At 35.1% G+C, this 13,238-nt stretch overlaps 1 protein-coding gene across 1 annotated transcript in view; it reads left to right on the plus strand.

Annotated features, from left to right (window-relative positions):
* VPS13B (vacuolar protein sorting 13 homolog B) overlaps positions 1-13,238 on the plus strand; it is a 477,299-nt gene that overhangs the window by 348,810 nt on the left and 115,251 nt on the right. The window contains 1 exon segment of the mRNA XM_026841594.1: positions 8,461-9,163. Within this exon segment, the coding sequence (XP_026697395.1) occupies positions 8,461-9,163 (703 nt within the window).

Below are 13,238 nucleotides of genomic sequence, written 5' to 3' on the forward strand. Positions count from 1 at the left end.
AAAAAAAAAAAAAAAAAAAAAAAAAAAAGGGCAGTAAGGCAGAAAAGATAATTTTCCAGACATCTGGAAGCTTTCAAACCTGAGGCCCTCAAGATCTCAGCACACAGTCATGTGCCAGCAGTTGGCTGTTTCTCAGTGGACACTCCTGTACTGTGGATTTTTCTGCTTGGGGCATATAGTCTGACTGTCTGACTTACATTACTGGAAATAATGTAGAAGGAAGTTTGTTTAGTTGGGCAAGATTTATACATGACATCTAATCTGTTGTGGATTTAGTTATTTTAATTGCTTTTAGAATGCTCAACACAGATAAAGACTCTAAGTTATGCTAAGGAAAAGATTGTAGCATTTGAATTTGGGGATAGTTCATTTAACTGTATGCTTATTCAGTTAAGAGGCTGCAGGTACAGCATTACCGTAATGACTCTTCATTGTTCGTACATTCATTCATCCCATCCTAGAAAACGATGCCTATATTGGCATTCTAAGGCTTTGTTGAATCCTGCTTTGAATCACTGCCAGGGTATTTGACATTTGCTTCTGCATCTTTTTATTTATTTTATGGAGCACTGAATATTATTAAATAGGAGAACATTCCAGTTTACTCCAATGGGAGTAAATAACTTTAAGTTTCTCATCTCCAGCTGTCATAACAATGAATCATCTGATATTTCCATATTTAATATTATTAGGTTATTTAAACTCTTGCATCTAAGAATTGTTCAGTGAATACATACTTTAAATTTACTCATCATGTAAGAAGGTTTTTGATCCGTGATTGAACACCTAGTCAAGAAAACATCAATGTGTAGGACCCAGGATTTTTTGCACCTAAGCCCGGTGTTGTGATGAGTACCACCCAGTAGTGCTGTTTTCCCAGCTCTGGTCAGTGGCAACAACATTTCAAATAATCCCACCCCAGGCTGTGACGTGCCAGTTTCAGTGGCAGGCTTGTTTATACAGCCATACTGGGCACTGAATTAGGTAATTGGTCTGTCTCTGGGAGCAAGCTTTCTGTTGTGAAACCACAGCCTTAATGACTTAAAATTGTAAGTCCTTGAATGTTTTTTGTTGTGATTTCTTTTTCTCCAGTGTACACACTAGTGAATGCGATTTAATTCAGCCTCCAGAAAGGTTCAGCTAGCTTGATGAGACAAAGTTGCCTTCTGTAAGATCAGATCAACACTAAACGATCATTTAGTTCAGTATATCTTTCTGCAAGGAAATGGGACTCAAAACAGACTGGTAAAACTCTACAGTCTTACACTGCAGTCTCAACACTGAAATGTTAGAGAATGTCATGCAAAATCAAGCTGAAATTTCAACTACTACTTTTTAAAGTGTCCAAGTGAAATATGCAAGCAGACTCCCATAGAAAAATGCTATTGGCTTTAACACACAAAAAAAAAAAAATGTACAAAAATGAACAAACCCTCACCTTTTCTAAAGTAATTACCTGTACTTAGTTAATCCTATTTTTTCATATAAAAACAAAGATACAAAATTAAAATTCTGAAACTAAATTTGAAAAAGAACTCAAAAAGCTAATACTTTTATTAAAAATATTAATGAAAAATTACTGTTGGACAAAGTACTCTGCCAGATTTCAGCCCGGTCTATTTAAATTGAAAGCTTTTCTTTAGAAAAAAATATTGAACACGAAAGTGTCTTACAGGCCTTTCATAGGGTAGCAAAATAAACATACTGTTTGTATTAAGATTAAAAAAATAATTCTGTTGGCGTTAGAAGGGATTTAGCATTTACATATACCCGTGTTACAATTGGAACATTTAACACAGCTTTGATTTATGAATATTTGGATCAGTGTTTAACAATGTGGCCCCTTACTCTACTTTTGAAGAGTTGGAAAAACATTGCCCAAAGAAACTAAGTTAGTATTGTTGCTTGCCATCACATCTTTCACATAATTCCTGCAATATTGTGAAAACTACAATAGAATTCCTGTCAGGAGTATTTCTGTAGGTCTGGAATCTAATATACATCATTACACTTCAAATTTAGCATCATTTGTTCTGCAGCAAATTCTGGTTAAAATGAAAATACCTTAGTGGAAAAAAATACATTTGACTTTTATATGAAATAAACTATTTCAGACTTTTCTGATATCTTTGTTGCCTCATTTTGGCTTGATTTAATAGTTCCCTTTTTGGAGAAAAGCTTTGGATTCATGTTATACAGAACTTTCTACAGTTGGATTGATAAAAGAAGAAGGGAATCTGTCTAGATTAAATTGTAGGACTGAAGTTTTAATTTAAAATTTAAGGGAAATTTTTTGGACTAGAAGGCATAATTTGGCAGTCTAATATGCTTGTATGTGTGTCTTTCATAATATTTTCCATGTGAGATTAATATGTCAATGTACAAAATAATTTTTATAATGGTCAGAATTAAAGTCAATCTTATAACTCATATGCAAAACAAAATAAAATTGTTTTCACTCAGTAGAACAATGTAGCAAATTTTGATTAACCAAAAAAAAGAGGTTCCTTAGATAACAATGATATGTCAAATACATTTCTAAACTGTTGGAGACTCTTTGATGAAGTAGATGTTGTACTTAGAACAAAGCCAGAAAGAAACTATGCAGTGTTTCCTTCATAATTCCAGTTTAAGCACAACAGGGGAAAAAAAATATAGTTCTTTCCTGTAGCTCAGTCTGTGTGGTAGACAAGATTTTTATTTCCATGAAAATATTACTGCCCTTTAGCAAAAGAAATAAAACTGGGTCACATGCCACAGTGATGGAGCAGATGTGATTGGCACTTTGATTCTGTGGTTTCACACTTGTGACTCTTTCCGTAATTTATGTAATGTGAAGAATGATCTCATGATTGGCTGAAGGGTTTCCATTAGAATTAAGGAACAGCTATGTAGAAGGCTGGAAATTTTACTTCAGTGGTGTCATTATATAACCATAATTAATATGAGAAGCTGCAAAAATTATGCAGACGTAGATGCTCTTCCAAAGATCATGTTGTTTACAGTTATTCTATTAATTAAAGAATTATTCTCTAAAGTATCAGAAAAAGAAAATAAAACTGATAGAAATGTTTATAATGAAATTTGCACATGCTTATATTTGTTACTGTTGAAAACTCTTGAGAGATTATGAAAGTGAAAATATAAAGAAAAACATGTTGCCAATAGCTGTAAAACACCTCTCTTTGATTTGGAAAATATGTTAGTTATTGGTCTAAAGTATTAGGTTGTGTGTTTACCTTGATGGTGTTATTGCCTCTACAGAGTGAAAACTTTGAAAACATGTCTCTACCGTCTAAATAATTTTATCAGAAATAGGAAATGAATAATAGTTACCTGGTTAAGATTGCAGTGACCTCAGATGGGACTGCTTGCCAATTTTGAAAAGCAAATATATTTATTTACCCTTGATTTTATGATGTACTTATCTGTGTGTGTTCTACAGGACATGCTATTTCCATGCCCTTTCACTAGACAGATATATGTGTCATATGCCCTATTGAACTCAAGGGGTTAAGCTAGTAAAGTTACCTATCTCAACACTTGAAAAGGAAGAATTAGCCACAGTTCCCTAGCTACTACTGTAGCTTTCAACACCTTTTCTATAGTGTCTAGTATTGATAGGATATATAACTGTGAAAGGACGAGAAAATGCACTGAAGTGATCTAAGAAGTAAACTATCATCTTGACATGTTTTTTCTAGCTATTGAAAACCTTTCCATATTGCAACTCATTCTGACAGTGAAACTGTAGAATTCCTCTGATTTAAGTACCATCTGGTTATGCTCAAAGCTTTAAAGCTATTATCTCAGCATAAAATTTCAGCGTCCTATACTTTTTTCTTCGCCAAACTATCCATTTTTAAGCCACAAATATTTTTCCAGTCCTTTCAGATTTTATCTAAAAGTATATTTTAACAGTATTTAAATAGTTCTTAAACAATAACAATTTATCTTGATAGATGACATGCTGTGTTTTTTCATTTTATTTTAATTAGCCATTGTGGAACCAAATTCCCTTTTGTTTTATTCCTTTGAATACTGTTTAATTATAGTTATCATGCCAAATATCTTAAAGGTTATTTTACCAATACAGTTTCATTTAACATAAGCCATGTGGAATCAATAGTCCTGTTTCCTAAAGTGAATGCTTGGAAAATCTTACATTCATATGTTAAGAGTACACATCCTTTCCTCATTAGTTGGAAAGTACAGGGATTTTGGCACAGGTTCTGTGTGGAAGCATTGTGCAGCTTTTATATGGATTTTGTTTTTAGCCTTTGATGACACTGTTTAGAATAGGAAGTATCTAATAAGTAAAGCATTTTGTCTAATGTGCTGCCAGTGTGTTTAATATATGCCTGGAGGTCTGAAACATTATCTTCTCCACTACAGTAATATGCATTTAATTCTCTGAAAGCAGAAGGTCGAACTTTTAAAAGGGACTCAAAGTACATTTTCAACTAAAATAATTTAAAACACATGGGATAGGGGACCAGAGTAATGTACAGTTGGTTTTTATGGTTTAATCATGATCATGTTAATGCACACCAGTAGCTAATTAAAGAAAACTTTTATTGTTCGTTTTAAATGGGTTATGTAAAGAGTAAAAGAATTGATATAATACAGCCCAATGATAAATGTTACCATTACATTTGCTAACAGCAAGCTGATATTGCTGTTCTTGACATCTTTAAAGTATTGGCCTATTTATTCCATAATAAAGCAAAGAATCTTTTTAGAGTTGTTGTACTGAGAGTCATTCCCTCTCATCTCATACCGATAGAGGAATACCTAAATGATTGCCAAGTTATTTCTAGGCGTATTTTCAGGTTAAGTGTGAAACTTAGTTGGAAGGTTTGAGGCTTACTGAGCTGAAATTGATGCAAGAAGTTCCAGTGGTACTTCTGCACCCTTATTTTGTACCCAGTTGTGTTCTATAAAGCTGTCTTGCAAATCGTTACTCACTTGTTCCAACCTTTATAATGGTAAGAGCATATGTAAGTCAAGATTTCATTGTGGAATTGGGTGGCATGGAAAAATGTAATAAGATACGGTGTCTTTCACCTTTTGGGCACTGGTTCATATTCCATACTGCTTAGTACTGAGCAGAATTTACCATGTGACTGCTGTTCAGTGACCTGAGTGACTTGATCTGGGGTCTCAGTAAAGTTTCTGTAGTCAAATGTCCACTAACAGTAAGCTCAGCAGTTGGGACCAGTTAGCACCCTTGCAATAGTCTTCACAGATAAACTATAGTCTGAATGGGGATGGAGGCAGATCTACTTTCTTACCTTCCTTGAGGTGCTTTACATAGGCTGGAACATTTAATAAAAATTATAAAAAGCAGAAGAAAAGAACTAGGCTTCATGTCAAATCTATTCAGGTATGAGAAGAGAGGATCTGTTCAGAAACCAGAAGTACCATGTGTTCTCCCTCTGCTCAGTTATACACATGCAATGCTTTTCTCCCTAGAATATTATCATTTAGTGTATGACATTGTATTTTCAATCTCTCTAGCCAAGTCAAGCATCAACTAAACATCAGATAGCTGTAGAAATTTCTGCTGCATAGAGGAAAGCAAGAGAATAGCATGTAGTACCCATAAAAGCATCATTCACTAGAGAACCGTGCTTTCTAAAAAAAAATTTCATGAGACTGTATTAATGAGTATGGAGCAATTAAAAGCTGCTGGCTTTAGCATCATATGCCCTCTACTTAATTTCAGGCAGCATTTTCATGAAATTACGTGGCAAGATTGTTTCACAGCACCATTCTTTCTGCCTTCGGCTTGCCCTTAATACATGAGCAATAAAATCATCTATACCATTTTTGAAAGTGCCATCAGTGCAGGATACGGGTGAAGCACTTATACTTTACCAGACAGAGAGGCTCAGTTGTAAATAGCCTGACTTTGCTAGGATATCAGGAGGAATCAAGATTGCTTGGCTCACAATGTAGTAATTCATTAAAACAGTTTCTAGTTATTTTTACAGAGGCTGTATTAAAACTGGTATCACATTTACAAGTCAGTGATATGACTCTGCCATAGAAATCAGCTGTAAGGAATTTTATTGGTTATTTGAAAAATATGTACATGAGTGAATCTGGAAAGATTGTAACCAGAGCTGGCAAAAACCTTTTCAAAGAAAATCTCAGCTAGTTAATGGTTCTGTTTTAGGATTTCCTCTGTAATACTTTTTTCTAGTATGTTCATTCCTTTAAAGAAGAGGGGGTTTCTCCCTTTGCTTCATAAAGCACAATATAGAGGAACCTTTTAAAAAAACCCTGCTTTTCTTTAACTCCTCCACAAACCAATTTCTGCAGTATATGTAGGATCTATTAATATTGCTGCATAAAGACCAGTTTGAAGAAATTCAGTAATTCACTGCCCTGCATTTCTATACTTAAGTCGCTGTTAGATTTTGTAACTACTTGTAATTCATTATTATATTTTTCAAGAGGAAGTTAAGGTATGGTTTGCCCTGGTTCATATTGCCCTTTTCAAAAATTCACTAAGGTGGAGAAGATAAAAAGAAACCATTGAAGTAGGTGCTGAAATGAAATCATTGAGTCTGTGTGCAGTGACAGCCTAAACCCCCCCCAAAAAACCCAACAACAAAATATTGGAGGTCATCAGGCTAGAGACTGAGAACAAGAGAGAAGGCATCATTTTTCTGCTATATAAAACCATAGTGATTCCACTTCTTGAATACTGTGTAGAGTATTCAAGAAGTGCATAGTGGAGTTACAGAAGTAAAGAATGGAAACTAAAATGATGAAAGGTGCTGGAGCAGCTTCTTTTGAGAAGCCTAAAAAGGCTGGAATTTCCTTGTTTGGAGAGGACTTGGCTGAGGGAGGCTACAATCAAGGTTTACAAAGTCATAGCAACAGTAATAAAGCTGAACATGGGCCTGAACATTCAAATCATGCACTACAAAAGATCAGGGAAATGCAATGATGCTAGTAGGAGATTGGATTAAACCAAAGAAAAAAAGGAACTTGCTGCTCAAGAAGGTTGTGGAGGCCAGACACTGTCAGCATATTCAAAAAGGAAGTGGATAAATTCATGGATGAGAAGTCCAGAAATGGTTACTAAAACTAATGCAGGCTTGTACCACTGGCATCTCAAATGCACAGCTGTGGATGTTTGGGGAGTAGGAGAGGAACAGAATGCAGGAAGTGGCCAGGGTCCATGGTCTCTCTCAAGAGACTCTTCTCCTAGTGCTGTCAGAAACAGTGTCCTGGGCTGGATGGCTCACGAATCTGAGTTGGGCATTTCCAATGATAGTTCTTGTACAGAGCAGGGCAGAAACACTTCTGGGCAGCACAGATGGAAGTCTTAGTTACGCTGTGGAAGCTATATAGGGTGAATGCACTCTAAACTCCATATGAATCTGAGGAGATGGCCATATATTATTATTATAATTATTACCATTATTGAATTTCTGCAAGGGTTTTTTTCCAAATATTTTAGCATACACTCCCCATCTTTTCCTCAAGCTTTTGACAGAATTTCTACTTTTTTCACAAGCAGTATTGAAAATGTTTTCTTCCTGAAACACCTCCTTGTCTTGCTTATCTGTGTCTCCTGACCTGGTACAATGTGGTCTCTGGACACAGCCTTGCAACTTTTTGTTTCACTCTTGCATTTCCTGTGACAGAAGGAATGCTCTTTTTTTCTGTTTATCAGTGGTGTATGTTTTCTTTTTGAACTATTTCTATATGCAATGATTTCTCATGTGAGAGATGTGAATGTCACAGCCAAGACCATATGTAGCCTTGGTGAGCCCTAGTAAGCTAAGAACTCATACTCCATGACAGAGCCAGTCTTTAGATAGTGCTGATGTTTCCCTAAACTTTGGTCTTTTATATATGGCAGCTGTCATTTCATTGACTCTTAAGAAAAATATTTTTTCTACAACATACTATTTACACATTTCATCTTATAATTTCCATTTAGTCTTTTTGTGATTTTGCAGTAGATTAATATTACACTGTATTTCATCTAATCATGGTAACATTTTTTTATGCCAAAGAGGACTTGAGCATCAGTGCTCAAAACTGGAAAACAATTCTGACTAGGCTTTTTATTTAAAATGCATTATTTCACAGAGATATGGTTTTATATTTAGCCATAAATGTCTTGTAGATTCTTTAGTTTAAAGTCAAAGTTTAATTTTTTTTTTTAAAAAAGTGTTTAAGCCTAGAAATCGTTGCTCCTTTTTTATTTTTACTTCATGTTCTATTGGCACTTCATCTGTTGTGAGTCATCATTTCACTGGAACAGATACCTGCTGTGTTTTCATGAGTGATTACTGTGTTAAAGTTAACTTGGAAGATACTTTTTTATAATTCTCTTTTTTGACATCATGTTTATGTAGTGATTGTTTGCTGCCACTGAAATGGAAATAGTTGAGATATGGATATCATAAGTTAATATAATATTTTCCTTTGCAGGTTTCAAAACAAGAACAGAAAAGAATGGATGTATCTGATGGAGGAACAGTTGAAACTTCTTCTCGTTATAGCGGGGCACAGGACAGTGGAATTGGCAGTGACAGTGTTAAGATCAGAATTGTTCAGATCGAGCAGCACAGTGGTACCAGCCAGCACCGCATTGCCCGTCCTTCCCGCCAGTCTTCCATCGTGAAGAATCTCAATTTCATTCCCTTTGACATTTTTGTTACAGCAAGTCGAATCTCCTTGATGACTTACTCGTGCACTGCTTTACCTAAATCAAAATCAGTACAAGAGCAGAAAGATGGTGAGAAAATAAGCAAAAGCTCCTTGAACCTTCCAGAAGCAGGCACAAGTGGTAGCCATGATACCAAGAAGCCCAGTCAGCCATGCATTTCCTCTGTCACAGCAGATGATCTTTTGAACAGTAACGTTCCCGTGTCCACTGAGAGAAAAAAAGGTCTTTTGTCACTGGAAAGTCTGCATGCATCCACAAGATCATCTGCTCGACAAGCCTTGGGTATAACTATTGTCCGGCAGCCTGGTCGGAGGGGAACTGGGGACATAGAGCTAGAGCCATTTCTCTACCTTATTGTATCACAGCCCTCTGTGCTCCTGAGCTGCCACCACAGAAAGCAAAAGGTAGAAATATCAGTGTTTGATGCTGGCCTTAAAGGAGTAGCCTCAGACTACAAGTGTACAGGTAAGACCATTTCAAATTCACTCCTGGTTATAACTGCCAAAATAATTGCACATTTCACTTACTAGAGTGGTGGAAAACAACTGAGAGAATTTTAGGATGGCTTTGAAAATCAATCATTAAATATACATATTTTTAGCTTTATACCCTGCAGCTGAATCAAATTATGCATGTAAAATGTTTGAAATTAATTAAGATCTAACCTTTTAGCAGCTAGTTCTTCCTGTTCCTTGATATTACTTTCTCATTACCAGATTGTGATAGGTATTGTTGCATTACTTTAACTTCTCAATGTTTTCTAAGGAAGTAAGAGTTGTAAGCTAAACTGATTTCATTAAAAGTATTTTTTATGACTGAATATCACAATATTTTCCTATACTAGCCTACTGATAAAATTTAAAGATAAACATTGTAGAAGCACCTGGTGTTTTGATCGTAAACTGTAAGAAAATTATAGTGATCTTCCAAATGTCATCTAATGATGTAATGTAAGTTTTCATTCCACTGGGTAATAGGGTTTTGCAAAAATTTCCTTCCCTTGATGAATAGATCTTTTTTTTTTTTTTCATTTCATATGTAAACTGTATAATAAGAAACATCAGAATAACTCTTCAACAGAAAATATTCTGAAATTTTATTTTTCTCTCTTATCTGTACTACTGAAGAGAGAACTCAAATTATTGCAGTTCATGTCTCGCATTCAGTACTGGGTATAAGAATTTAGTGAGATACATTATGGAGTGTTATCCCAAAAAAGTGTAAATGAGAATGCAGAGATCTGCTGAACATGCAGCCAGAAAAGTATGAGGCTTTAAGTTGTTCGCTGTATGTAAAAGACTTTGCTAGCTTTTTCTTGCCAGAGTTCATACCACACACTAGTTGTGAAAAGTAGTATACAGGTTTTTGTGCAGCTATACCAAATCTATGTTGAATGAGATTGTATCTTTTGAAAATTGACATTAAAATAATGTGCTTATGCAGAAGACTAAAAATGCTATTTTTAATAGATCTTAACTTTTTTCAGAAATCCAATTTATAGCTGAACTTTCAAGAGGGATTAAACAGTGAGGAAAATTAGACTGCTGGAGAGAAGATACTTAAAATAGAGAGATTTGTTCTCTGCCACATTTTCTTTATCATGCTTCAGTTTTTAAGTCTCTCTGCTGTTGCTGTCCTGTCTTGAAAGAAACACAGCTGTGTCGTGAATTTTACTCCAGATTCCCATGTATATTTGTTAAATACCATATAAAAGGTGGTCATTGTAGCAATTAATATTAAAAGAATTAACAAATCAATTAACAAAGCAAAGCCAGAAGGAAAATTGGAGTAGTTTTAAGTTAAAGAGCAGAACTTCACTAACTTAGTGTTTTGGAAAGATGCAATAGGACTGCCTCCTTTCTCATTTCTGAGGCATTCAAGTGTGTCCTCCTACAAGCTGCCACCACATTACCAAGAAACTGGGCAAAGTTCTCTCCATTCTGCTTCTACAATTAACTTCTGAAGTCTTTCAGCATCTTCTTCTCTATGGAAGCAAATCTAGAAAACACAAGCAGTAATAGTCTTCCTACAATTGAAAGTGGATCAGATTGCACAGAAGCATGGCAAGTTTAAATAATAAAGATAGTAGGAACAAACTGCATGAGAGCTCCTCAGTTACCAGCAGTTCAAGTGAAACCCAAAGGAGTGGTCTTGGAGGACCAAAGATTAGCCCTAAGTGGGTCTTACCCTTTTCTTTGGATTTTGTCTCCATGTCTGGCAAAGGTAAAAGACTGAGGAGGCAGGAGTCAGACATTATGTGATGGCAGAAGTTCTGGTCTCATCCTGCTGCCTTTGTGGGCAGTAATAATTACCATACCCGTGTATCAGACAGAATCCTGTGCTTGCTACTGAAAGATTAGGGCTCTTTTTGAAAGAGTTTTGAGTGGTGGGTGCCAAAGCTCTAGTGCCTAAAAACACCATCCTAAATGTATTAATAAGTTAATAAAACTAATCCACACTTCAAGTCACACTATAATTCACACAGCAAAATAGGTAGTATAAAGTTTTTATTGCCTCTTGTTTAGGAAGACCTGCTGTGCTTGTAATTGTATTGTTCAGGATTAATGTTATCATACCACTATAGTAATATGTTCGTTCTGCTCATTTCTATTTTTCATTTCTAGCATGTATATATGAGGGAAAGTAGCCATGAACTGTGTTATATGTATGTTTTATATATGTGTGTGTATATGTATTTCATATCATATAATACAGCATCAGGAGCTTCACATGGCATTTTCTGCACTGCTGCAGTCGACTTAGTCACCAATTTTTCTTGATGTTGTGACTACTTGCTGACAATTTTATCTGAAAGAGATGTATCATCCAAATGAAGAACAATATAAGCTTTATTTGAATGAAATAAGTTAGCTTTTCTCCCAGAACTAAGTTAGCTTCTCTTCCTCTGTACAGTAGGTATACACTCTATTCCTGTATTTCTCTGTATATCAAGGACTGGAACACGGGAAGAGGGCATAAATGATGTTTTATGTACAGTGAATGTTTCTAAGAGTATTTCCAGTCAGACTCTCTACAAGGCTGCTCTTCTTGTGGCTAATATATATGCATGCAGCTATCTCAATTATCTAAGGTAGAATAGGGAAGAGGACAAAAGCTATACTTGAAAGATATATTTTAACCGGACTATAAGAATTGATGCAGCACATTTCCCCTTAAACAAAACAAAACAAAACAAAACAAAAACCCCAAAAACACAAAAAACCACATTTAAACAGTGGACTAGACAAGCAGACCTGATGAAAACATTGTGTGTGTCACATCACATGATGGAGATAGGCAACAGCACAGCAGCAGCTCAGAAGGTCAGGCCTATAACATAGCAAGTTTCATCACAACCTAAAAAATTGAGACTTGTCTGGGCAAAAGGAAAAATACGTGATGTTTGTTATAAAGATTTGTTGGTGCTCCTGTAGGGGTGGATTCTCATTGCTTATATGGTTAAGCTTACATAGTTACAATATATTTGAAATATGTAGATTAGATCCAAGACATGCTAATAAAAACTCTGCCATTTCAAATAATCGTTCTGTGTATATACATACACCATATATGCTTCATAAGAATACTTCTAGGAATGTTTTAAAGCCTTTGGAAAAATTGTTTTAAATCAGTTCTGTTGTGTAATTTTGAAGACTTGACTGCTGTTAATTCAAACAGCAGTAGTTTCAGGTTTTATGAAATACTGTGTTATAATTTCGTAATGGTTTTTCTGAAATAAAAAAATCTACAGTTCTGAAAGAACTCTCAAATCTTGCAAGGCAGAAGCAAGTACACAATTCTGTTGTGAAATTAGAAAGGTCTTATTTTTTGATGGACATTAGTTGAAAAAAGAAACAACTTTATGGTAAAGACAAGATGATAATAGTTTGGATCTAGTTATGTTTTCCATCCCTCACCTCCTATTTGTCTATATGAAATATATTGTTCGTCTGTAAGTCAGCAAAGAATACTGTATAATTTAGAGATGCATCTAATAGGTAGCTTGATGAGAGTCTGTTTTATGAAGCTTGAATAAAATACTGCACTGGCATGAATTTTAAAGAAAACAATTGATACTTGGCTAGTGACAAAATTAAGCTTACTGCCTTATGATGATTTACTGCTTTGAACATGTTTAGAAATGAAGGTTTTAATGCTGTTACAAAGACAGATATATTTTATCTGGGACAAGGGCTTTGTTTTTATTTTTGAAAGAGTTCAAGTTAACAGAGCTTAAAATTCAGGATCTTTCACATTAAGCAATCACTCTTTTTGTGAGAGTTCTGCACAGTTGCCGAAACGAACTTCATCCAAAGATTACTTGACTCCTCTGTCACTAGCTGTGTTATTTTTTGCTTATTTTATGAAACATGAAAGAAATAAGAACTTGTGAATAAAATAGGAGGAAATGGGCTATTTAAAGTATTGTTATTGAGTTAGCAGTTAGTAGCAGCACACCTCCATCAGACCAGTGTCTGTTCGTGGGGTGGGAGCATTTGCCTGATTTGGAGCTAAAGAACTGATGGTTGTACTTTCCATT

This window comes from Athene cunicularia (genome assembly GCF_003259725.1).
Source record: "Athene cunicularia isolate RWA chromosome 2 unlocalized genomic scaffold, athCun1 chr2_part1, whole genome shotgun sequence".
Lineage (NCBI taxonomy): Eukaryota > Metazoa > Chordata > Aves > Strigiformes > Strigidae > Athene > Athene cunicularia.